The 27,783-nt window shown below is 38.8% G+C and overlaps 1 protein-coding gene across 4 annotated transcripts; it reads right to left on the bottom strand.

Annotated features, from left to right (window-relative positions):
* Positions 1–1,924: 1,924 nt before the first annotated feature.
* Positions 1,925–18,399, bottom strand: LOC101823449 (MAP3K12 binding inhibitory protein 1). Of its 4 annotated transcripts, none has more exons than XM_040743060.1 (9): positions 18,218–18,396; positions 14,760–14,879; positions 12,808–13,026; positions 12,619–12,715; positions 10,049–10,114; positions 9,663–9,815; positions 8,110–8,207; positions 3,961–3,999; positions 1,925–2,494 (listed from the first exon to the last, which is right to left on the bottom strand). In XM_040743060.1, the coding sequence occupies exons 1-9, from the start codon at positions 18,341–18,343 to the stop codon at positions 2,387–2,389; spliced, it is 1,026 nt and encodes a 341-aa protein (XP_040598994.1). In that variant the 5' UTR covers positions 18,344–18,396; the 3' UTR covers positions 1,925–2,386. The 4 variants fall into 4 exon arrangements, with proteins under 4 accessions (XP_040598994.1, XP_040598995.1, XP_040598997.1 ...); XM_040743061.1 differs by having other exon boundaries at positions 1,925–2,491; XM_040743063.1 differs by lacking the exon at positions 8,110–8,207 and having other exon boundaries at positions 18,218–18,399.
* Between the last annotated feature and the right edge of the window lie 9,384 nt (positions 18,400–27,783).

Below are 27,783 nucleotides of genomic sequence, written 5' to 3'. Positions count from 1 at the left end.
TGAAAGCTAAGGGCTGGGTGTACGGGGTGAGGGAGGTAGTCTAATCTGGACTCAATCTTTCTTAAACAATGATGTACCTTTGGGCTATGTGAAAACGGGAAGATATTACAACAGTCATCATTCATTGTGCTAGTACATTATCCTTTAAAGTAATTTCATTTTTAGTCTTAGCATATTTGAGAATAATTGTTGATTAATCCCTGGGATAAAAAAATCAAAATATTTCAAAAAGATGTAGAAAAAATTAAATCATTAAGATTTCAAAATAGATTTCACAAGAGTCCAAAGAACCTATATTGGAATAAAGCTTGTCCTTTTAAGGATATCCACCTTAAAATTTAAAAAGTATCAGTTTTTATTTAACAAAATTTTAGATTTATTTTTATGTGTATGAGTTTTATGTGTATGTGTTCATCTGAATATATGTATGTGTACCACATGTATGCCTGGTTTCTGAAGAGGGCATCAGGTAACCTGGAACTGCCATTACATTTAACTGTGAATGACTCTGTGGGTGCTGGGAACCAAACCCCACCCTCTGTGAGAGCAAGAGCTCTTAACTACTGAGCCATCTCTGCAGCCCCCAAATAGCAACTTTTATAGATGTAACTCCTAAACATCTCATCTGATGGACTGAGATGCTGTCTCTATGATCATAAAACATCTTCAGTTAATGTCACTAAATTTTTTTTCTCAGTAAACTAAAATGTTTATACAGGCCAAATGCATGACTATCATTGTAGATCACAGGCCAGGGTCTCAACCCATTTTCTTTGCGGCAATAACCTTCATGCATTTCCTAAAGGCCTGGTCACGTGTAGCAATTTTTGTTCTTGGTGATCCTCTCAAGTCAGACATCATTATTTTGGGGTAGACACTGACCCACACTAAAAAAAAAGAAAAAATTATTTTTCCAGCTATTACAGGAAAAAGAACACTAGAGACTATGTGTTCTTAGTCATAACTTCAAAACACCCACAGAGCCCAAGTCTGGAGCAGGATCTATTTCCAGGAAGCAGGGAGGCATGCTTCCTGCACTGGTGTTTCTTATGAACCCACTCAAGACCTTGAGTGTCTTAAGGTCCAAGAGGCTCTGGCTTATAAACAGCCGGCTGCGGCCAGAAGTTCGGGAAGCCCAGCCCCTTAGGAAACACTAGATCAAGTGTAACCTGGCATTGACTAGGGAGGAGGTGTTTCGCCACCCCTGAAAGCAAGTCTTTTTCTAATTATTTATTGTTCCCTTTCCTTTCAAGGACAACACCACTAGGAGCAAACAGTTGGGTGAGGAACTTTGTCAAGTAACAAAACCTCTAAAGGAATGGGCATTAGGTAGCTTGGATTAAGGGAGCAAGCAATCTGCCTCCCTAAACTGCTGGTATCACTTTTTGGTGAGCAATGCACTCAAGAAAGGACAAAAGGGTGACAGCCTACTAGCTCTGGAATAGTTTATTGCCAGGACCTTATTCTAGACAAATTTATCTACATGGGCTGATGCTAGCACGGAACGAACTTCCAGCTCTTTCAGCAGGTTCCTGACGCAATAGTAAGCAGTGGTTCTTGGAGGTGAGGCCCTGAGAGTTGGGATGACACTATGGACTAAAGCCAATCAAAGACAACTGGAAGAAGTTGAGGCTGAGCTGGAGAGATGGCTCAGCCGTCAAAGGCTAGGTTCACAACCAAAATATAAGTTGAGGTTATAAAGACAGGGAAACAAAAGTGTGGAGGCTTTTATCATTCCTCAAGCAGAGAGGGCTGGAAGGAGCAGCCAGGAGAATATCCTGACTGAGCAAAAGATCAGTAGTAAAGAAAGAGCAGAGCAAGAGCAGAAAACAGAGTGAGTCTCGGGACTGAACACAGCCAGGGCAAGGAATGAGTTGGACTGATTGCTGGTGACGTTCTAAGTCAGGGCACACAACCAGTGTGATAAAGTTGATCAACTGTTTATTTACAATAAGAAAGACATGGAAAAAAGTTCATATACACGCATTTGTCAATAAATGTTTGATAATTGCCAACAATATACAAAATATTAATATAAACTAAGAAACTGGTTATTCAATATTACAAATATAAAGTCCTTTTAAATACCACTATCAAAATAATAATCTCTGGTGGACCATCAAAAGAAGTTCTTTCAAATTAAGTTTTTCAATATTGAAAATGCCTCCTTTAAAACAGAAGGAAATCAACTCCAAAAATGCTATTTTCAAGGTTCACATCACTTCCAAACACTGGAATACTAGATTATTTGCTGCAAGTCAGACTCAGGTGAAAATAAACCTTGACTTCACAGTAAAGTTCATGTTGATAAATACACTGCAAATAAGTAAACATGTAAGTTACATGCACACGCATCTTAAAGGAAAGCAACGTGATGAGGCAGTCCTCACGGAAGGTGGTGAGTTGTCACGGAGTCTGTTTCTCTTGATTTTCTGAGCAGGGATCGTTTGAGGGCACTGATTTTCTCATCCAGTTCAGCCAGTGAATAGTTCTGCTGGAAACAAGAGGAACACAAAGTGCTGGGTAGGACTTCAGCTTCTTTTTTTTTTTTTTTTTTTTTTTTTGGTTTTTCGAGACAGGGTTTCTCTGTATTGTTTTGGAGGCTGTCGGTCCAGCCTGGCCTCGAACTCACAGAGATCCGCCTGCCTCTGCCTCCCGAGTGCTGGAATTAAAGGCGTGCGCCACCACCGCCCGGCGGACTTCAGCTTCTTAATGCAGATAGAGTGCTAAGTGAACTGTTGATACCTAACTACTAAGCAGCATAGTAGTTATGATAATTTTAAGACTGACAGCTATGTGTGGTGACTGTGTCATAATTTAAAGGTATAAACTGACTTAAAGGCTTCTATTTCTTCTGGGCTGCACACATACAGCTCAGTGCAGGGCATGTGTGAAGCCCTGGATCTCATCCCAGCAACATAGAACAAGTGCACATATAAACACAGTGCCATGCTGACCTTTCCTACTGACATAGCTCTCCTGGAGTTTATGAGTGACTAGTAAAAGCTTTTGCAAAAACAACAACAACAACAAAAACCTGTGAATCTCATAATCTATAGCAAAAAGCAAACAATGAAGAATTAGCTTAAAATACCCAGAACTTTCCTCCTGAGGGACCGACTACATCTGGGAAATAGCGGCTGGTCTCAAGAACTGATTCAAAAGTTAATAATAAATATGTAACAAGCTAGTCTGAGGAATAGGGGGTGCTGAGACAGGCCCTCACTATGTAGTACAGGCTGGCCTTGAACTTTTGACCCTTTTCATTCTGCATAATGCTACAATTACAGGTATTTATATACCACATCCAGGAGCAACATAGTATTAAATGCAGAGCAAAAAAACTTCTTAAAGTTTTTCCCAACTTTAATTTACATCATCAAAGCTGGCAAAATCATACTATTTCAAACTACTAGTAAAGCACTTTGAAGAAACAGCGAAGCTGCTATAGTGTGTGTGTGTGTGTGTGTGTGTGTGTGTGTGTGTAGGGACGGGGCAGGAGTGTGTGTTCATGAGGCCAGAGACTAACAAAGGTGCTAAGGTAACAGCCTACACCTCTGTGCCCTGCTTTGGATGCACGTGCTAGGTATCAGATGGAACTCAGGTCCTCTTGAGCGTGCTATTAGTACTTTGTCCAATTCCGCAGTCATGAAGTCACTCTCTTTTTGATTTAGATAATGCTAATTAGTAGTGTCCATAAGAGGGAAAGTGGGAGGAAACTGAAGTAATTAGAGCATTTAAGTGTTTTCTTACCCAAATATTCATCTATTAAAAAGAAGGTAAACATTTTTATATTACTTGGCCTGTTGGAATCATTTTATGCTCTTAAATTACATCTGTAATTCAACCAAAAGTCTGCCAAGGTACGACCTAAATGCAGCCAGAGTAGACACTTTTATTACTAAGATAGGAAGCTCATCAATCTATTTCAGAAGTCCAAAGGAAGACAAAACAACTTACTTGAGGGGGTTGAACTTTTCTTCTTTTCCCAGAGAAGTTCTAGTTTAAAAATAACAAAATAATCAATATTTAGAAAACATCAGCATTACTTCTTTTTTTTAAATAAATTAGAAACAAGCTTGCTTCACATGTCAATCACAGCTCCCTCCCCCCCAAACTCCCCAACCCCCCAGCCAATCCCCACTCAGCTCCCCAGGGAGGGTGAGGCCCTCCCTGGGGGATCTCCAGAGTCTGTCATTTCATCCAGGGTAGGGCCTAGGCCCTCCCATGTGTCCAGGCTGAGAGAGCATTCTTTGATGTGGAATGGGCTCCCAGAGTCCGTTCGTATGCCAGGGATAAATAGCATTACTTCTTTTATAGAAAACTGTGCAATACACAGACAGCCTTTGGCAACCACAAGAGGAGATCCAAACTTGCCAACATTGTCTACCAAGTGACCTCCTCAGAGGAGAGTACTGCTACATATGCAGTCTATAACAGTGGAGCAGCAAGCTCCTCTCTGACAAATACCTACTTCCCATTCATGACCAGCTTCTCCCAAGTCTGAGTAATTGTGGAAAGCGGTGCTCTTGGAAATTTTCTCCTTGGTTTCTTTGAAAAGAACCTTCCCACTTTAGGAAACTGACCAAGGGAAGCAACAGTGGATAGAGGCAAAGGGAATTTGGTATACTGCACTGAACATGTACATAACACATGCATACTTGCAAACAGACATCTTTGTCCACTTTGCCTATCTAAGTGAACAACTCTTTATCCTCTCGTGTGATTCAAGGGAGTGCCTACTCCATCCAAATGCTCCTGCTTAGAAATTGACATGCACATGGCAACTGTAGCCAATGAGTATGGACAGTCTGGTGGGGATTGAGGAGAAATTTTCTGAATTTTTTTTGTGTGTGTGTGTGAAAAACAAAGAACTACTGTGTGTGGATAAAACATGGAAAGTTTATAGCAACCTTGCCATCTACCAAAGGAAGAAGCTAACACTAGATAGGGCCAAGACGAGTAGGAACTCAAGTCTTTCTCAACCATGACTTGGCCACAAGATGAACCCCAAGGATTGTGCCTCAGTGTTTTATAATGTCCATATTGTTTCAGTTGGTTTGAGGTCATATTTCTTACAGTTGGGCTAAAGAGATGGTACAGTGGTGAAACACTTGCCCAGCATGATCTAATGAATTCTTTTTATGTTTTCTTCTTAGTTTGACAACATCAGAAATGACTGATAGTACATTAGTAAAGGAATATTCTGACAAAAACAAAACAACAAAAAACCCAAAATGATCCAAACACCACCCAAGTATGCCTCCCTCACGTGAGTAGTTACATTAGAGAGCAATCATTAAGTGCTAGAATTATTAGACAAGGACTAGCTCAGAGAAGTATGCTCCTCTCTTTGCCAAGCTGAGCTAGGTACACGGGGACAGGCGGAGCTTAACATCTGTCCACTGTTATTATCTTCTTAAGGAGTAGCTCTTCAGATACCCTACTCAAACACGTGCCCTAGTGATCCCAACAGTTTAACCAATGGAGCATCGACAGCTTCTAGGCTAAGAACAATCAGATCATTACCATGAAAGAAAAATAAAAACCACCAGCGGAAGAATAAGGTCACAGTGGATCAGATCAATAACTTACAAATACAATCAAATGAGTCTTTCCATTTCCAGCACCCATGTTGGCTCACAGCCATCTATAATGAGATTTGATGTCCTCTTCTGGAGTGCAGGTAGACACACAAATAGAGTACTCATATACATTAGAAACAAAACAAAACAAAAAACACACTCTGTTGCCTTGCTCCCCAGGGAAGGCCTTCCTTAGCCTGAGGAGTTTCAGGTGTGCAAGGAGATCACGATGTAATCAATCCCTTGGCTGCTACAAGGGTCAGTCAGGGACATTGGCTTTGTGTCACAGAGTCAATCCAACAGTGGCTTGTCCCCCAAAGATTCAATAAAAGAAAAGAAAAGAAAAAAAAAAAAAAACAGCAGCAGCAGGAGCAGGAGCCATCAAATTGTAGAGAAACTTGAATGCTATATGCAGAGGCTTTTGTATCTTTTCCAGGCAGGGATTTACTGAAAGCATTTAGCAGGGAAGTGACTTGTGCAAACAGTATTTGGAAAGATTTATGATATTTTAGCAACAGGAGATCAACTAAGAATGAAGAGACAGTGCTACATTTAGTGAGCCACCCACCTCATCTGGGGTAAAGCCAACTCAAGGGCTATCTTCACACTGACAGGAACTGGGAAGTCTGTATGCTTCCTCTCTATAGAGTAATATTGTAATGTTGCATATTTATCCCTCAAAGTGAATAGAAAGGACTATGTGGGCTACACTCCTCTAGCTTCTCTTGTTAGGAAACATCGAGCCCATATATGTCTTGAGAGATCATTTATTGGAAATTGAACTTCTAAACTATGAAAAGATTTTAATTGAAAAGTTTTTATATAGATTCACATATAGATGAATTCTAAACATGGAGAAGTTTCTAAAAGCTGTATGAGGTTGATTATCACATGTAACAGTGGAGCATAGCATATGAAAATGTGACCATTAACAAAAAGAACAAAGAAAATTATATTTGATTCATAAAAGAACTAAAGCTCTTTCCATTTGTTCAAAAACAAACTCCCAAGTAAACTATTATAAAAGCAGAAAATTATGGAAAGAATCTGACCCTTAAACACGGAAATGTTTTAACACGGTAAGTTATAGTTTTTAAGACGGTAGCTTACCAGTATATTTAAAAGACACGATCTTTATGAGTATTTCTAAAGATCAACTTTAAATTACGTAACTTGGTTTATTAGCATAGTCTCACAGTGCTTTGTTCATACTAGAGAACTTATTGTTTACATTTCCATGTTTCTTTTTTTAAATTTGGTTTTTGCGTGTCCTGGAACTCACTCTGTAGATCAGGCTCAAACTCAGAGATCTTTCTGCCTCCAGCTGAGTGCTGAGACGAAAGGCGTATGCCACATCTGTTTCTTGCTCTCTTTTGAACCTCTTAAGGTTCACCTTGGGACACACAGAATGGATTAGACATGGAGTGAATGAGTAGTTCACTAACTGCTGATGTTCATTGGTAGACTTTGGAAGGAAGCTGACACAGGAGGGCTGGGAGTTCAGGGTCTGCCTAAGCTATGGGCTACATAGAGAGAACTTGTCTCAAAACTCACAAACACACACAGCAAAACAAGCATGAGAAAAGAGCAGTACCTCCTCAGATGACAGTGGGGAGCGGAGCGAGCTCAGGGTTGTCTAAAACACTGATGTGCCAAGAAAGATGCTCATTAGGAAGTTTCTCAACGTCCTTGAGAAAGGGGCTAAGAAAGAGCCTATAGATTCAAACTGAGGGATCTCCATGACACCGGACAACAACAGGATATCCAAGAGGAGCTTGAGTGAGAGCCGATTATCAGTGGGAGAGCAGAAGTCAGAGGCCTCAAACCTGATCAGTGACCATTAGCAATGAACACTTGCAAGTACAGATGCATGGACTAAAGGACAACGGTGCAATCAACGGGCCACACTAGAGCTCCCACTACAGCGTTCTTCTCTTTCTTCTTTTTGTCTGCTTCGTTTTTGTTTGGTTTTCCTTTTAAATTTGGTTTTGTTTTGGAGGGGAGGTTACAAGGGCAGAGGGTGGATGCAAGGGAATGGGGAGATGAGTGGGATCAGAATTCTTGATGTGAAATCCACAAAGAATCAATAAAAGTTTTAGGAATGAATGAATGAAGGCTAGTGGAGGAACTCACAGATACAGGCCAGTTCCAAGAAAAAGAAGTCTGTGTTAAGGTGAAGAGAGTGTGTTTAACAGTGGGAAATGCACCTACTTAGAAGCTGAGTGAGTCTGGGGACGGGCAGCAAGACAAAGCACAAGCTCTAAAAGGGACGGTCTGCTGTCCCACAAGTCTGCAAGTAGAGTCACAGGTGAACCACTACAGGCTGAGTTATTAGGCCATGAAGATGGCTTGACAGAATTCCCAGACCAGAGTTGAGAATGACAAGTGTTCGTACATTTTAAAAATATTAGGAATCAAAATATTTAAAGTAACAGATAATCACAGGACTGAGTTCACAAGGTTTCACATGTGGAAAATCCTAAACTAAAAGAACGCTTTGTTTTTAAAAGACATTAATACTTACCACAGATTGAAAGTATTCAGGAGAGATGCCTTCCAATTCAAGGATTTTATCTTCAAGCTTTTTAATTCTCTGATAAATGTCTCTTGGTACTGGACCACCTAAATTCATGGGGAAAAAATGCTGAAACCTTAATCAATAATTCTGTTTTATCATTTTTATTCCCTAAATATTAAGCAAAGACATTTATACATAAGAATGAAAAACACTTAAACTTAAGAAAATAAACAGATGAAAGCAAAACCAATCGAAATCCTTAACTCATGGTTTCACAATTATAGTTTCACTCTGAATTCTATGAGGCAAATTATAGACTTCTGCCTTCTAAATATTGCTTATGCATCCCATATTGCTACAAGTTGGTTTACAAGTTCATTTTATAAGATACTGAATAGTTTCCATACAGGAAGTAGTGTTGTAGTTACTGAGAAGGAAAATACTGCAGTGGCAAGATGATAGTTCCACCTGACGGCTGTGCTTAGCCTAATTTTCTTCAACTTCTACTTCTCCTAGCATGGAATATTTCCTCCTTTGACCTAGAACAATGTTTAAAGGGGTTTTCTCATAATTCTTAACTACAGTTCTTTTGGAGGAGGGCATGGTGTTTAAAGATACTTAGACATCAAGTTCAGTATTATATTCAGAATCTTTCTACTTTTTCAAGTATCATCCCTGAGACCTCCCTAGACCACAGCCTCTCTGCTAGGTACTGCATTTGCTACGTGTTTGAGAGATACAGAGAACTATTAAAGAATTTTTAGCTGGGTAGAAACAAGATCAGATATGAGCTTGAAAAACTGCAATTTGGCCACTGGGTGAAAATGACCTAGAGAAGGAAGTTTAGTGAAAAACAGACCTATCACTCCAAGATAGAGATTACAGTGCTTCATCTACAGCAGTAGCTGTGGAGACAGAAGAAGAAACATGCAGGGACATTTAGGAGAACCAAGAGCATAGTAACTAAATGGGTAAGACCGTTTGCTTTCCAGTTGTCACTTACTATACTATCCTAGGAGGTTGCTTTAGCTCTTTGGACTTCAGTCTTATTACTCTTCCAACAGTAACGGCACACACCTCCACAGAGTTCTGTTAAGTACTAAGTTGGTATAGGCACGACACTTTCAGAGACAGATTGTTCAGTAAATAGGGGCTCATTTTCCCCAGGACACTTATTCATTTACATGTGGAGTGCACTGAGGACCAGGACATTTACCTACACTTTGTAGCTGGCAGAGTGGCTAACAACAATTAGAGGTGGTCATACAAGTTCTGAAATTGGCCATAGCAACACATTACATTCACTTTTTTTTTTGTTGGAACTTCAATAAACTGAGGCTAACAAAATCTGTTTAGAATTTATTTCCCAATTCAGAAAGTGTAAGAAAGTATAAGCAGATAAAGCATGAACACTGAGAACTTTACAGGTTCCTCAACAGTAACAACTAGAATGAGGGCTTTACAGTGAATGTTTGGGGAAACTGCAGATGCTAAATGAATCGAATTTCCTTAAGACTTGCAAAAGCACATTACAGAACATCACCTAGCTCTCTACTTACCTGTCTGCAATCGCAGGTGAGCCTCAATGTTCTGGAGTCGCTCTTCCACAGCCTGATTGCCACAGTCTCGAAGCATGCTGATAGGTTTGTGACCTGACCCCGGAATTCCTTCAGGTCTAGTCTGTGGTCCATATGTATTCACAACTCTAGAAACTAAGTTAAGAAACTTTTAGGCCTATGCGAATTTATGCTCCAAAAGCAGAAATTCTCTCTCCCTTATAGTATATTTTTTCCATAATGGTCACCTAACCAGAAGCTCAGAAAGGAAGAAAGGCAATGCCTTCGTTTTAGAATAAAGTTTAGATGGGAAAATATTGCTATTCCACGTTGCTATGAAGCTACAACGAACTTCTGCCAATGACATATAGCATACGGCAGCTACTTACCCTTTACGTGACTTTTAAATCCAGGATAAGGAGTAAAGACGGCATCAGTTCTTGCACAACTATTTTCTAGGGAGAATTTGGATGAATTTAGTTCAAATATATTCTTAACTACAAATTATGAGATTATGATAAACTTCTAATAATTCATATTTTACTCATCGAGAATTTTAAAGGAATAAGAATTAGATTACTATCACATACAGAATAATTTGGGTGGTCTTTATCCTCTGAATTGAATCACATGTAATATTTTTATGTAACATTCAGATTTACACATAGAAAAACAACTAAGTGACATAACTTCTGATAATTTTTAATAAAAATAGTTATTACTCAGAATTATTGGAGAAAATAATTCATATATTCTAGAGTACCATATTCTAACTCCATTATATAAACAGAAGTCAATTTATCAAATTATCTTTTAAAAATTTTGGCATTTTTGTTATTACCAAATTAGTGAACATCTAACGGAGGGACTGACTGTATATCTTTTGGTTTTTTTTTTTTTTTGGTTTTTACGAGACAGGGTTTCTCTGTATTGTTTCGGATGCTGTCGGTCCAGCCCGGCCTCGAACTCACAGAGATCCGTCTGCCTCTGCCTCCCGAGTGCTGGGATTAAAGGCGTGCGCCACCACCGCCTGGCCTGACTGTATATCTTATACTCTTCTTAGGTCTCAGAACTTTAGATTTAAAGACTCCGAAGTCTCAAGCGCAATGCACACTGAACTTCAAGCACAGCTCTTTCCCTCTGCTCCTAAATTCCCAATGTTTACTTTACAAATGCCGACCACAAAGGCATTGCTCCTCTCAATCCTACTTCTTAAAAACTGTAATCTTAGAAAAGATACATTGTGAAAATTTTCCCAATATTTTTACCAACGTGAAACTACAATTTCTTTAAAATTGTGTATCAACAAATAAGTTATAAGGAAAGAAAACAGGAATATGTTAACACCGTCATACAATTAAATTTATCATAATTGTAATATATGAACATATATTATATATTATATAGTACAATAACATAATTATTTGGTAAAAAAATAAGGATCAAATGAGTTAAAGTCTTTTGTTATTTCATGAAATCTGATTTTTAAAAAATAATTTTTTTCTTAAACCAACTGAAAAGTTTTAAAAAATACAGTAACACATTGTAATGTATTTTTTAAGCTTAAGTTTAACACATCTGTGATAAGTCAAACTGTAAATAAAATTACAAATCCTCTTAATTTTTTATATTTAAAGACTAAACAGACTCATTTTCTTTTCCTTGGAAACACCTCAAAATATATTCAAGAGGCCTACACTTCTCTATTCTTTCTATCCTTTTATTGGTCTTAGGGTATTAAAAAAAAAAAGGCTATGTTCCATTCCAGGGCTATATTCCAAATGCACAGACCCATCAGTGAGAAATGCAGCCTGGTGTGGGGACAGTGAATGCAGGAGGCTAGTCACTCTCCACAGCAATTCTTGCTAGCACTGTTTTGAGCCAGCAAGGGATTGAATGGGCCGAGGGATCCTGCTGAGCATTTCAATTCTTGTCAATTTCTGTCCCCTGATGGTTTATAATAATAGAGTTAGCAGGAAGAGCAGAGGAGTAACATGACTGACACACGCACTTGCTCCCTCACAGGCCTTCTCTTGAGGTGCACACCACTGACGGTTGCACCTGAGATGTTGCCACTGTTACACCTGTTCTAAAAGGCTAAATCTAGAATCACAAAAGCCAACAGCAGAAAAAGTTAAATTTAGACCTGAAAGTGAGCTTACATTACTATGTTAAGAGTATCCTGTATCAGTGTGATTAGGAGTCACTTCCCTGCTCAACTGACAATTCCATGCTTAGAATCACCAGCCAAGGGATATTGAAGGCAGTAAGAAAACTAGGTTATAGGTTAAGTCCAATTACGAACCTTTCTCCGAATTGTTTTTCCTAAGAACTATCTGCATTGGTTAGTATACGGATAGCTGAATAAGATCTATGCAGTCTACACAGTATATGGTGTTCTGCAGGTACACTACTAGACCTGAAACACACTGTCGCATCGACTGAGGAGGGAAAGGAGACTGATGAGAAACAGCAAAGGTATGCACAATGAAAAAGGACAAAAGCCTAGGCTCCACAGTCTTCATGGCAAGCTGGATACATCCATGGTGAAACTCAGGAGTAAAGAGAAAAGTGCTCCCTCTTGAGGAAGGCTATCAGCTTTCCTAAGTTCACTGAATACAGGTACATTTACAGACCTGAAAGTCGTAGTGTTTCGTTGTTTGCCAATAGTGAGTCTGAACAATCGCGTCATCCAATGTTCTACCTTCACTTCCTAAACATCTTCTCACACCTGTGACAAACACTCGTCTCTGTAGTTCAGCCTTCACTTGATTTTCGTGTAACCAAAATGAAAATCAGCTTGACACACAGCCCATTATTAAACAAGAAAATTCTACTGCCTTAATCACCAACTAAAAACTTGTAAAACTGAATTTTGTTCTTAATGTTATCTTTAAAATAAAATACTACAACAGTTGTCAAAATATTTAAAATCCTATGAAAAAAAACTTCTAGTTACCTTGATTACAATCAATAACATTGCAAAATTCCCTGACGTTGTTTTCATTGATTTCAGCTTGTTTTCTTTCAATGAACGCAGATATTCGTCTCTCAATCTACAAACAATAAATATTTTAACAAGCAAAACACAACAGAACTTTTAAAAAACAGTGCCCCAGCCCCTACCCCTGTGCCACCCCAAACTTACTTCTGCTTTCCCAGCCTTTATTTGAACTACTTCTGGATCAAAATGGATTTGTGTCTTTTTCACATCTAAGTCACAGTCCTTGAGCTGTCCTTCATCTCGTAGGTCCTCAATGGGATGCTTAGCATTTAGTTCACTCTTGGTCTCTGTTTCTGTCTGTCTTATCTCTTCAACAGCGGTTGGATTCTCTTTAATTAAAGACTGGAGTTTTGCTAAAAAAGGCTGAAAAGAACACAGTGAAATCTGTTCAGGTTAAAACTAATCTAAATTAGTTATATACCTACATAAACTAATGCTGAGTAAGTGAATATTATTGGTTATTAAATATAAAAAGCTGGCACACAAGGATATACAGGTCTGACCACACACATGTTCACTGTTTTCTACTGCTGTCACTCTTATTGTTTGCAATAAATTATTATGAAAAGAAAACAGAAAAGAAAGAAAGAAAACCTGAGGAAATTTAAAATTTTCTTTGAGGAAATCATTCTGTCACTCATCTTTTATTTTGTGCCAAATCAAAGCCTTTAGTCTCTGGCCTAGATGCCTCTTAATTAACACGTCACTCAGAACACCAGGCTTGGTATTCTCCCTCCTTAGCAGGAGCGGTGCTCTCTCTCACTCAGCAACACCCTGCATTATCACCATATCTGGAGATTCTCCACTTGAAAGTGCAGTTGGCCAGAATGAATGAGAGAGCATGGATATGAAGTATATAGGTGTTACACTAAGTGAACATTCAGTCTGTTTCTGACATAGCAAGATATCTCATTGGGTCAGGAAATGAAATTTTGCAAAAGAAAATGAACAATGGGAGAAGAAAGAAAACAATGAAACAAAACAAACAAAACATGTGCAAAGACCCCTAGCTGCCAGCAGGTCATTCTAACTAAGAGTGGGTTTAAGAAATATGCTTCTTCATAATGGAAAGTCACCTATTCTGTTCTTCCTAGCCATCCCCACCCCAACATGGTCCACATCTGAGTTTCATAGCTCACCACCTGCCCTTTAAACAAACTGTTAACTGTTATTTTTATCATGAAACATGGTTAGATATTCTCAGAAAGTCAATGAATGCAGGGCCGAAAATTAACACATTATTTCTAAACACTATCCAGATCATCTTTTCCTACAATTTTGTCTCCATTGCTTGCTATGGCAAACACTCTTCTGAAACCTTATGACATCTTAAACACAGTAAAGCCGCCAGGAAAAAACAGTTCTGCTCATCCCCGATGCTTCACATTTCACTTTGATTAGAGAAAACCTGCAACTCACATCAATTACACTTGCAGAGATGTTCAACAACAACCAGCAAGGTCATAACACTGTCATTTCTTAAACTGAAATATTAAAAAATGTAACAATACTATTATAAATAATTCAATATTGACTTCCAATATCAAGGATAAATTATTTCAAATTATTAAGAGGAAATAGTGACTGGCTACTCACTAAGATGAAACATTAATGTCACAGAAATTACTTTCTTTTTAAAAACTATGCTGAAACTGTTTAATTGCAATAGACACTCCAGGATGTGTCATGCTGGGATAATGCCACTTCTTGAACCACTGAAAGCACTCCATGAGCCTCCAAACTCACCCAAGGCATGGAATCATTATCATAGCATGACTCACACCTGCCGTGTCTTATTGCTTAATTATAACCCACCATAGATGAACTGTATTGAATTTTCAGCAAAGCCCAGAATTGGATAGAATTGCCTTTATTCAATTTCATACCCACATTGGTCTATTGGGTTATATTTTCATAACTATCTGGATCACTAGTGAAATGAATAGACCTAGACTCAATATAGATTTAAGTAACCTTTTCATTAATAACACTATTAATAGAGTGTTGAGGCAGAACTGACAGATACTGTAGCTAATTTGACCATAATTAATTTCTATTTTCAATATCCCAGCAAACATTTCTAATATGAAATTTACCTGTAAATACAAAACGTGTTGTTCAAGTGCCGTAAGGAGCAATGCAGGCTGGGATGCTGAGAGGCTCTGAAGCCTGTTCCAATCGATTGTAATTTTCACCACATCATCTCTGAGGTTAAGCTTCAAAGGGGCAGACCAGCAACATCACAAAAATTACACGATTAGGCTGTATATATGGGATTATCACAAAAATAAGATTTCTATGGAGTAATGCATGCCTACTTTGCTCAAAGTTACTAAGTTTCAATGACATAATAAAACGCTTTACCTAGTTGCTATTTTAAAAATCAAAGATTCAGCTTAGGAAAAAAAATGAATAAAACATCTTATTATTCTAATTCTGTTCCTACGTTTATATAATTGGGCCATCTTTGAGAAGCCACCCATGGAAGATAAAAAGATGGAACCTCTTTTGATTCGTGGGTATCTAAAAGACCTTTGGAAGGTGTCCAAAAATAGGTCTGCCCTAGTTGCAATCTTACTAATTCCAACTAAGCATTCAACAGAGGAAGCACAAGTGCTTTACAGAAGTCCCAGGAAGTACATTCTCTTTGTTGCACACCACAGAAACCCATGCCTGAAATACTCATCACCTCAGTGGCTTCTCACTTTCACTGTTTTCAAATTCAACCAATTTTAAAAACACTTAAAACTCAAGATTATTCACACATATTGATAGATGGCAGTAACTAATTCAAATAATAATCAAAATATTAGTGGTGAAATTGCTGAGCTGAAAAACAAGTATGTTTTCACAGCAGTGTAACAGATTGTCAGAACTGGATGTCCAGCGTGTTTCCTAAGAATTTCTTTAGGAAAATAGGAGTCTCATTACATGAAAATTCCTCATCACCTAGTGGTTTCATAGAACAAAATTGTATCCAGAAAACTACCAAGAACCTAAATATAAAATTAATATCACAAGAAGTCAAAACCTTAGAGGGAGAAGAGGAGCTCCATCTATAATGACAGAGGATGAAGGAGTCCCTATAAACTTTTCTGAGGACATGTATTAGAACATCGTATAAGGACATACTGCTTAGTGGAAGCAAGTTAATTATATCTTATTTTGCAAGAATAATTTATTGAACACTAGCATATTTTCCACAAAGATACAAGTTTATGAGTTCAAATATCACTCTAGTGAGTTGTTAAGAGTAAAAAAATAAAATAAAAATGTGAATTACTGTCTATGGAACCAAAGAAATCCTAGGTTCCCATAGTAAGCACTCTACTGTTCAATGGATGTAGACACTTACTGCTGAAACCAGAACCATTTCAAGTCCATATTTGACAGAGATAAATAAATATGAAATCTTACACAGACTGGCAAAGGTAAGCTTAAAACTAAGTTAAGATTTGACATTAAGACTAATGAGATTACTGCATTTACTAACGTGTATGAGGGTAGTCCATCACCACGTGTTTATAGTCCTCCAAGAGATATACTGATTAGGGCAAATTTAAATGGCTTGAGGGAACAAACAAGCAATCCTTAAACCTGAGCAAAGCATCACATTCTCTAGAGAAAAGAAATCTTAATGGTTGGATAATATTCTCTTGTCAATTCAGCAAAATAGTTAAGTCTTCAAAAGCAACTCAAGATAGTTGGTCTTTTATGAAAATCAAACAATAATGTCATAAGTTAATTTAAAAATGACCTCCAAATACATCCAATTATTCATTCAGCAAATTCCTCTATGCATTTTACTCCATAGCTCTTGGAACAGTAACCAAGCATTCAAATTTTTCTATTAACACACTATTAACATAGATTAATCAATTATTAATGTTCAGTAGAAACTAATATTTGAAAAAACAAAAACCCCAAGTTAACAATTCTTTAGCTTGAAAACATGGGCCAATGAGAGGAAAGAAAAAACGTTAATCTAATTGTATTTTGCATTTAAGGGAAAAATACTTTTTACAATTCAGTTTTATACTCTCTATTGAAAAGCACTAATAATTCAATGATATTTAAGATGAACTTAGGCATATTACAATTTACATCTTAATAATCCTTTTAATTTGTTGCAAAAGGACACACTCCCCAGGGGCAACTTATATGTGTGTATGGCTTAAATCATACATCTCAAATTACATGATAATACTAAAATAGCATTTAATTGATTTTTTAAAAAAATCTTATATTTGACACCTGTATAAAGGTCCCTTTACTATGGTACAAAAACTTCATTTTCTCAAAATATTTGTTCGCAGGTGGCATGAGTTAAGGTTTAATCGTTTTTTTCCATTTGAACCTTTGATATAAATTTATATGATTTTGAAAAAAATCAATATGCAAAACACTTTAGATGTTTAAATCATTTATTAATGTAAATTATTTTTGTAACTTCTAAACACAATAGAGGAGAATATTTTCCTCATCTTGACATTAGAATACTAATAATTAAGTCTTTAGGTTCCAAATCCATGCCAAAAAGTTCTTTGACTTTTTAACTATGTAAAGATCTGGTATATTACCACTGGAATGTTAATAAGGAAAGTCTTTAAGACTTTGAAAAAAATTATTAATTCTCATTAAGCAATTGAGTTTTAAAGTTTTAATTTTTAGAAGACCACTACTAATTGCCTCATAACACCGAACTGAATGTACAAATCAAAGTAGTTTTCCAGTCAAAATAAACGTACTAAGGTTTTACAATTTTTATTAAAATAACTTTTTACAAGATTAATTATTCACCCATCTAAGGGTTTTAAAAATAATTCTCACAAATCAGGTAAACGCCCTATTGTCACAGGTACCACATGCATTAGACCAGCCCCCAAACAAACTAGGAAACAGTTTGACATAAACTATCTCTAAAAGCAAGCAAACATACTTTTGTTCCTTGTTAAAAATTAGCTTCATTATATCATGAATGACTTCATCTAGTAAAGAGAAGGAGCCTACTTTCTAAAATCCAGTTTTACGGTGACATTTCTGTAAGAGCGATTAATTAAGTAGTTACCCGACAGTAGTAATGACGGTAGAATTGGTCATACATAAACCATCCAATAATTTACACTAAAATTTAGGCACGTTACAATTCTTACAGTCCCCGGCTTCCAAGAGCAACGGATGCAATAAATGATGGGTTACAAATAAAACCCAGAGTACATCACCCCCTAAAGAGTGGAGACGGAGCTAGGAAAAGTTTCAGGCCATACTAATCATCGAATTAATACAGGGGAGACAAAAACGACCGTCAGCGCCAGGAGCCTCCTAAACCCTCATCCTCTCTCACACACTGATTTCCCGCAAGAGTTGGGGGCGCCAGGGCCCCGGTGTGGTCTAGACCTGGGCACTCACGCGTGGTCACCGAGTGTGCAGCGGGCCTCTCCCGGCCCCAGGCAGCTGGGCCCGGCTCCTCCGGGTCTCGGCCACCGCGGCCTCGGCACCCCGCGGGAGGACCCGGGTGCTCCCCACCCTTCGCCCGCGCCGCACCTCCACTTACCTGGCCAGTCAGGGTGTGCAGGGAACGAAAGAGTTCGCAGAGCACCTCGCGGGTGAGCAGGGGGCTGGAGCTGCGCTCCAGGTTCCTCTCGCCGCTGCTTGAGGAACTATGCTCCGCAGCTGCCATGACACCTTCGCGGCGGGCCCCGAGCGCGGCCAAGAGGGCTCACCCCCGCCCCTCCCTCGCGGGTTGCGTCGCGCCGAGGTGATGTAAAACTGCTGCGTCTCACTTGGCTCCGCGGGTAGGCCCCACCCTCTCTGGGTGACAGGCACGCGCCAAGACCAATCAAGAGCAAGGTGTCTGTACTCGAGGTTATGGGTGGTGCGGGCTAGGGCGAGGCGGACCCTCTGTTTGGTGATGATTTGCGTGGGTTGCTGTGGCTTGGTAGTCTACCTTGGCTCTTAGGTGCCCCCTGTGAATGCTGGCAGAGCCTTTTTTCTAAGTGTTAGGAATTGAGTCCCTCTATTAAAATTTAAAATGTTGACATGGCGACGGCGACTTGGCGTTGTCTTGGGACAAGGTTGAGAGTCAGCGATGGAACGGGGCTCTAAATGCTGGAAAATTCACCCAGGATGGTCATAACTGGATGGAACATTTTCATCTCTACAAGGTTGCTTGAGGCGAAGAACGTAAGAAAAGTGAAAAGGCTACATTATGCCTCATTTTCCTATCAGGAAACGACGTTGATGACTTTAACTGTAAAATAGTTGATTGTCAAGTTGCTAACGCAGCAGTTTCTCAGTGTGATAACTGGACACTCAATCCAAAAATTATTTCAAGTAAACCCAATAGAAATATAAACCAACTAGTTTCGTGTTAGTTGAAACAGAAAACTAAATCTACCTGGGCGATGGTGGTGCATGCCTTTAATCCCAGCACTCGGTAGGCAGAGGCAGGAGGATCTCTGTGAGTTCGAGGCCAGCCTGGTCTACAAGAGTGAGTTCCAGGACAGCCTCCAAAGCCACAGAGAAACCGTATTTCAAAAAACCAAAAAAGAAAGAAAACTAAACCGACACTTGTTTCACTATAACGAAGATGTAGGGTAGGCAGATCTCTGAGTTCATTCTTAACCACTGAATCTCTCTCTCTCTCTCTCTCTCTCTCTCTCTCTCTCTCTCTCTCTCTCTCTCTCTCTCTCTCTCTGTCTCTCTCTCTCTCCCCCTCCCTCCCTCCCTCCCTCCCTCCCTCCTTCCCTCTCTCTCTCTCTCTCCCCCCTGGCTGTCCTGGAACTTTCTCTCTAGACCAGGCTGACCTCAGACTCAGAGATCCACCTGCCTCTGCCTCCCAAGTGCTGGGAATAAAGGTGGCACCACCACACCCTTGCTTGATTTCTTGAACTCTTAATATAAGAATAACTAATGGCCATTTGACTTATCTATCAATTATATAATAATTCTGTTATTAAAAATCCAGACCCGCACTTGTATTTTATTATTGCTTGCTTAGGTAATTCTTAGGACTTAACTCCTCCATGTATTATGTCTTCTGTCTTGATATCTCGTATTCCATCCTGATGCTCACTGAGATAATTTCAGACATTTTTCTTCTTTTATAATAAAAACTTCTATTTTAAGTAGAAGGCTTGATAGGACAAAAAGAGGTGGATTCCCTTGGGCTAACTGCAGACAGAAATGTATAGATGCTAATGTATAGCAAACATAGAATAAATGCTGAAATTTAGAAAGGGAATAATTTGCCCTTTATAGAAAACTAATTACAGTTTATGAAGTGGGTTCTGAAAAATCGGCTGCTCAGCAGAAATGCTTCAAAGTGTTGACGCTGGCATTAGCAGCAGAGTTAGAATACTGTCCTGCAAGCTTGTGCCAAGAAGCAATTGAGAAGACAGAAATTAGAAATGAAATCTAGGCTACCTCCCTTATCAACAAAAATGCCTTTTACGATGAGCCTAAAGGCATGACTGACTCCATTATAATCTGTATGCCAGAAAAATGCCCAAGGTATTATGTTTTTAAAATCATATGATAATATAACATTTTTTCTAATGCAGAAAATTAAATAAGCTATCCATTGCCTCTGACTCTTCATCACCTGCTGCACGGGTCCAAGTTCCTTAGAAAAACATGACAGGTTTCTCTCACTACAGAACTATTTCATATTGTTGCACAGTTTTTGGTATAGAGTAATTGCTCAATACGGTCGCCCTTCCTATCTGAGGCAGGTATATTCCAAAACTTTCAGTGGATGCCTGAAACAGTGAACAGTACCAAACAAGCTCTATTTATATTACATTATGTTACCATAGATGGTAGCAACCTCAGCATATACAGACTTCATTCTTGCCTTACTGAGAACTTCCATCTTTTCACCTAGAGAAAGTATGCCACAGTTTTTGTTTGGCATATCCAGACTGCTAGTGTCATCACTCTTATGCTTTTTGGTGACTGTCAAGTTGAACATAAGCGCTGTGATACCATGGAAGCTCTAATGACTGAGATAGCTCAAAGTGAGCAGTGAGCAAATAGCATATATGCCACGGATACATTAGACAAAAGGATCATCCATGCGTCAGATAGAATACATATGTAGGTCTGGATTATATAAACTTTGTCACATTTCCCAGCATCACTTGCAATTTTAATTGTGACATGCTTATTTCTAAAGTTAGCGTTTGTAGATTCAAACCATGATTTGCCATAAGTAAATGAAACCATGGAAAATAGAGTCACCAACCAAGGTAGAACTACTGTATATGTTCACTGAGCAGAACTTATTTACCTAAAATGGACTTGTATAATGGGAGTAAAATCTCTTGAGAAAAAATTGTAACAGATAGTAAGAATGCTATTCAACAGTTGCCTTAAAAATTCATGTTTCTGTTTATGTTCTTTGGGGACAGAAAACTCAAAGTGCTAAATTATTCCTTAACTGAATAAATATAGATAGCTTCTGTGCTGACTAGTCTTATGTCAACTTCACACACAAACTAGAGTTATATGAAAGGAGGGAACCTTAATTGAGAAAATGTTTCCAAAAGATCAGGCTGTAGACAAGCCTGTGTGGCATTCTCTTAATGTGGGAGGGCCCAACCCATTGTGGGTGGTGCCATCCCTGGGCTGGTAGTCCTGAGTTGTGTAAGAAAGCAGGTTGAGCAAGCCATAAAGAACAGGTCAGTAAGCAGCACCCTCCATGGCCCCAGCTCTTGCCTCCTGGTTCCTGTCCCACTTGAGTGCCTGTCCGCTGTGATATGGAAGCATAAGCCAAATAAACCCTTTTCTCCTCACCTTCTTGTTGATGTTTCATCACAGCAATAGAAACCATAACTAAGACACTTTCATCACCGTTCTTATTAATATAGATGCTCCCATTTCAAAAGGAAGGACTAGAGATATAGCGAGGAAAGGCTGGACGAAATCAAGACTACCCAGCAGGATAGATAACAAAACCTGTAGCTCCTGTAGCTCTCTGGCTCCACTTTGAAAGGACCCAGATGACTGCCCCTCCAGCTTTGTTGTCTGTGTTAGAAACAAGAAATAGACTCAGTGTCACAGGAACATATAAACAAAACAGAAGTAGCCCAAGTAAGTAATTCTTTTTGTAAAAAGGGTACATGAAGGCCCAAACTGGGCTGGCAAGAACACATTTGGTCAAGATGATATCTATCTTTTACCCTTGTCATGGGTAGTGAATACATTTTATCCCACCGATGAGTGCCAGACTTCACAAGCTGACATTATTGACTGAGTGTGCAAAGGGGAAGATTCAAGTTCAGGAAATGTGAGTCCTTGATGGGCTGACAAACCCTGATAGGAAAGCAAGCACACAAAACAAAACAACAAAAGAAACAAGAGCAAACCCAAAACTAACTTCAAAAGAAAAAAGCAAATAAAAATTTTTCTACCATCTGTAGCATATGTCTCTCTTTTGAACTGGTTCATCTCCCTGTATACATCTCTCCTTGGCAGATGTTTCACAGTTCTGGTATTCCCAGCATCTTGGGGTCCCCACTGCAACCCAGGCTTCACCTTCAGGGCTTCACACAGTGGGCTCTCACGGCCTTCTTGTAGGAGCATATTGCCTGGCTTCACTGGCTTTCTGAAACCATGGTGGAAGAATCCACCCATCCCGCTTGCAACTTCCATGCTTCCAAACCAGTACTGTTGTGCCAAAATTCTGAAACCCCAAATCACCAAGAGACCCAATCCTATGTAAAAGCAAATAGTCTTTAATTAACGAGTTAACCGTATTACCTCGGGTCTTCTATCTGTCTGACTCAGCGGGAAGAGGGAGAAAGACCGGGAGGAACCGTGGGGCAGGGAATTTATTGGGGTAGAGCAAGGGGAGTGTCTGGGACTTGGGTGACCTGTCCTCAGCTGACTGGTCAACTGCACCTGCAAGAATGGTTGCTATGCTTAGAGGTTTTCCCATGGCGGTTGCTATGCTCTGTACTCCACTGTTACCATAAAGCACACCCAGAGTCAGCCAGCTAACTTCTGATTGGTTCCTTGACACAAGGAGGGCAAGATCAGGAGCTCAGCGCGTGCTACTTAGTCAGAGGACTACTTCTTGCTGGATCTTTTTTGCAGCCTGTTATGGCTGCCAAAGCATGGGCCTGGGTGAGGGTCTGGTCCCTTCAGTACCATGAGGATGGCACGGCCAACTTTGATTGCCAACTTGGGATAACACTTTACCCCCTTGGATCACATCTGTTGTATGCTGTTTGGGAGCAGAAAACCTCTTAGACTCATTGCTTTTATAACCTGTAATTTTTAACTGGGTGGGGTCTTGCCCCAAAGGCATTTTGTTTTTGTTTGTTTGTTTTTGTTCAGTGTACCTTTTCCAATGTTTGATAGGTGGCTTCTCTTTAATGGTGCTAATCTTAATCATTGCAGCAGGCTCTGCTTTAGCCAAAAACTATGCTACTATAGAAAAGCAAACCAGGACACATGCATGTAGTAGTCAACGAATAACGTGAATGAAAATTCCTAAAAAGAAGCTGTGTCTGTTTGTAAAGAAAAGACTCCTGGGAGGAGTTTCTATGTCTGCAGAGACTGAAGAACAGATGGGAACTTCAGCACTGTGGAGAGCAGAATTTTGTAAGTTCAGAGGCTAATTACTTTATATTGGGCTAGTTATAGCCTCTGAAACAGCCATTCCTTGTCCTGCTCTGTATCTGAACACCTTGTGATAATAAATTTAAAAAACTGCTTAGAAGCTATTAGCAGAACACTAGCTTCTGCCCATCCAAGAGCTAATAATGTCATCAGATAGCATCGTAGGCCTATAGGATACCTTCCCCCATCTTATTGTACCTTCCTCTCTGGTGTACCCACAAAAGTATTTTAAAGTTGCCTTGATTTATGACTTTTCTCTCTCTCTCTAAAAGTATAAAATCCCTGTTAACCTGCTTGAACACAGAATGTGAGTTGATCTAAATCTGTGTTCCTAGGCCACAGCTACTCAAAATGGCTCAGAAAAAAAACTATCTCTTATTCCCTTTAAGATGAGAGCTGTGGTATTCTTTTTTTTTACATCGACAGTATAATACACCACATTAACAGAATAAAAGACAAAAATCATATGAACATCTCAATAGATACAGAAAAAATGAAATTCAGTGTTCTTTTATGATTAAAGAAACTGAACAAATTAGGTATGAAAGGGAACTGATAAAGTAATTAAAGGAAGTTGTGGTGTACTGAAGGCAGCTTTCAAAAGTCAGCAGCGTTTTTATATACCTATAAAAATCTCATTCACAATAGCCACAGACAAAAATTAAAAAGAAATAAATTTACCAAAGATATGAGAGACAGCTACAAAACAAAACAAAAAAAAATCACTAATCATCTAAGAAATCGAAGAAGGCATACATTGGAATATAAAGACCTTCTTGGACAAAAATATTAAAAGCTGCTAAAATGGTCGTATTAATGCCACTGTTGGGGCCCTTCATTGTGCCCAGATGATACAAAAAAAGAACAGTGTTCCCTACTTTGGGTTCTTAGTCTCACTAACAAAAGAATTTAAGAACGGTGTCAAACAGAAGCTCAAGAACAATTTCATTAGAGTTTAAAAGATAATCTCCCAGGTTGTCAAGTTATAAACCTCAGAAGCTGCCTGGAGGAGGAGAATGGAGTTGAGAAAGAAAAATGTCATGCTTTTTGTGCTGGCATGGTGGTCAGATGCAAGCAGACACATGGCAGGGATGGAGGCTTTGGAGAAAGAAGCTCTGGATGTTGGGGGAAGCCCAAGGTGTTAAAGTGTTCTCATAAAAGAGAGAGAAGAAAAGAAGTTATGCTTATCTGAATCATTCTGAGTGATTCAGAAGAGCAGTGGGTTTAGGAATGTATTACTATGTTCCTTTGAACTACTACACTAGGGGTGCAAATTCTGGGAAGGAAAAGTACAGTAACTCGAAAATGGACTACTCATTCTATTTCTTTGGCATGCATATAAGGTCAACTCACCTTCTTAGGTATGGGTGGCCCCTTGCCAAATTGGCCCAACTGTCATGTTAGACTTTCATTCAGGCCAGAGATCCTATTCTCTTGATGAGAAGTTTTTCTTAAGGCATTTTTATTGCCACTATAACGCTACTCAGTGCTATCTGTACATTCAGCGCAAAGCCTATGAAAATACCAGAATTAGAAAAAGTATCTTAAAGTTTATATAGACACACAAGGACCCAAAAACCCAAAGCAATACTGAACAGTAAGAACAAAGCTGGAGACATCACAATAACTGATTTCAAGACAGACCACTGATCCATAATAGACAAAACAATCTGGTACTAACATAAAATCAGGCATCTATGGAAGAGAATAGAGGTTCCAGAGCCAACTTGACACTAATTCTTTTCAAAGGTACCCAAAACATACAGCAGAGAAAGGACAACATCTTCAGCAAATGGTGCTGGCGATGTATACACATATGCAGAAGACTGAAATTTTATCTGTATCTTTCATCCCCAACAAAAATCAGCTCAAAGACTTAAATGTAAGGCCTTAACTGTAAATCTATTCAAAGAAAACATCAGGGAAATAACTTCAAAACATTGGTATTGGCAATAATTTTTACATATGTCAAAAGCATAAGAAAACAGAAAAAATAGACAAGTGGTATTCAAAGCTAAAGGTTCTTTTTAACACAGGAAACTACAACAGAGTGAAGAGAATGTTGAAAATATTTGCCAACTAGTCATCTGAAAGTGATAAATATCCAAAATAAAAAGTACCAGAAAATACTTAAGAAAAAAATCAAATAAACTAATTAAAATATGGCCAAATCTCAGGAAGCAGAGGCAAGAGGCTCTCTGTGAGTTTTAGGCCAACCTGGTCTACAGAGCTAGTTCCAGGACATCTAGTGCTGTTACACCAAGAAACCTTGCCTTGAAAAACCAACCAACCAACCAAACAAACAAACAAACAAACACAACAACAAAACAAGAAGAGAAAGAAAACTTGGCCAAATAAAACATTGCCAAGTGATTTGAATAGACACCCCTGTAAAGAATAAATGCAAATGGCCAATGAAATTATGAAAAGTTCTCAATATCTTTTGTAGACAAAAGTTTCTGTCCCACCTGATCCTGCAGCCACTCAGTCCCAAATAAACACATAGATGCTTATATTAATTATAAACTGTTTGGCCTGATGCTCAGGCTTATTACTAGCAAACACTTACAACTTAAATTAGTCCATAATTCTTATCTATGTTTAGCCAAATGGCTTGGTGCCTTTTCTCAGGCATTCTCATCTTGCTTCCTCTGTATCTGACTAGTGACTGCATCTCTGCCTTTCCCTTCCCAGAATTCTCCTAGTGTGGTAGCCCAACCTAAACTTCCTGCCAGACTACTGGCCAATCAGTGCTTTATTAAACCAGCACAAGTGACAAATCTTTACAGTGTACAAGAGGGTTATCCCACATCAATCATTAGTCATCATGTAGCAAACGCTGGACCCCCAGTGGTGCTGATGGTGCTCTCCTGAAGTCCCCACATAGGCTGAGGTGGAAGGATCATTTGTGCTCATGAGTTCCAGGCCAGCCAACATAACAAAATCTTGTCTCATAAAACAAAACAAACAAATACTACATTTCTGTATCATTTTACCCCAGTCAGAATACCTGTTATCAAAAATTAAAAACCGAAAAGATTTAGAGAACAAGGAGTTGTTATGCACTGCAGATGATAATGTAATTTAGTAAAAGCTGTTATGGAGAACATCATGGAGGTTGCTTAAAAAAAGCCTAAAAATAGATCTACTGTATGTATAATCCAGCTATCCCACTTAGAGCATATATTCAAAGGAAGTGAAATCAACATAACAAAGAGATACCTGTGAACCCATGTTGATTGTGGTACTACTCATCAATGGATACATGAATAATGAAGCTTGATATATTTATCTTATATATATATGCAATGGAGTATTATTCATCATTCAGAAATTTATGGAAATGAAGGACATTGTGTTAAATAAGTCAAACACTGAAAGTATGTACTGCATGTTCTCTTCTGTTGAAGTTTACAAAGTCAAACTATATGGAATAGTGACTGCTAATGGCTGGGAAGGAAGGGGAGAGGTAGTAAGAGACCTTGAATTTGATGTTGTTTTGATATGTGCATGTATTGAAATATTATACTGAACTTCACTAATATGTATGTGTTAATTAATTTTAATACATGTTAATAAAAATACAGCATTTTAAATTTAAGTTATAACTATATACAACAGCATGAGGGCCACTTTATACATGGCAGGGGGTATCACTAAGTGGGAGAGCTTATAGATGTCTAGGGAGAGCCTTGCTCAGTATATATGAGACCTGGAGGTTCAATTCCCAGCAATTCTTTCTCTCATACACTAGCTATCTATCTCAAGATATAGAAAAATGTATAAAGACACACTGTGCACACACCAGGAAAACTAAAAACAGAATACTTCTTTTAACATCACATAGTGTAGATGTAAGGAGAATATTGTATGAAGTTAAAGTGACAATTCACCAAGGAGAATTGACAATATTAAATACTTGTACATTAACATCCCAGTTTCAAAATACTTGAAGCAAAACCTAATGCAGTTTTATAATTACTATGTATACAGTGTTCTGCTTGCATGTGTCCCCACAGGCCAGAAGAGGGCACCAGACCTCATTACAGGTAGTTGTGAGCCACCATGTAGTTACTGAGAACTGAACTCAGGACCTCTGGGAGAGCAATCAGTGCTCTCAACCACTGATCCATCTCTCTAGCCCCCATTTTACTATTTTTTAATATCCCCTTCTTAATAATTGATTAAAAAACATTATTTGAATTGCCAATTGTAGGAGAAGATAAACCAACTGTGTAAAGAGAAGCCTTCCCGCCAGACTGATTCCAGAGCCACATCAGTCCCAAATAAACACTCAGGAGGCTATATTAATTATGAAGCTGTTGGCCTTGCTTGTTTCTTACTGGCTAGCTCTGGCTTAAGTATTTACCCCATAATTGTTAATCTAAGTATTTCTCTTACTGGAGAACTTTCCGGGCTTCTTATCCCTATGGCAGTTACATCTTGACTCCTGTGTTTCTCCTTCCCAGAGTCTTCCTGGACTCCTAGTCCTAC

The sequence above is a fragment of the Mesocricetus auratus genome, unplaced genomic scaffold, assembly GCF_017639785.1.
Source record: "Mesocricetus auratus isolate SY011 unplaced genomic scaffold, BCM_Maur_2.0 Super-Scaffold_15014, whole genome shotgun sequence".
NCBI classification, from domain to species: domain Eukaryota; kingdom Metazoa; phylum Chordata; class Mammalia; order Rodentia; family Cricetidae; genus Mesocricetus; species Mesocricetus auratus.
The sequence above is the reverse complement of the archived record's forward strand: the minus strand, read 5'-3'. Positions and strand labels throughout refer to the sequence as shown.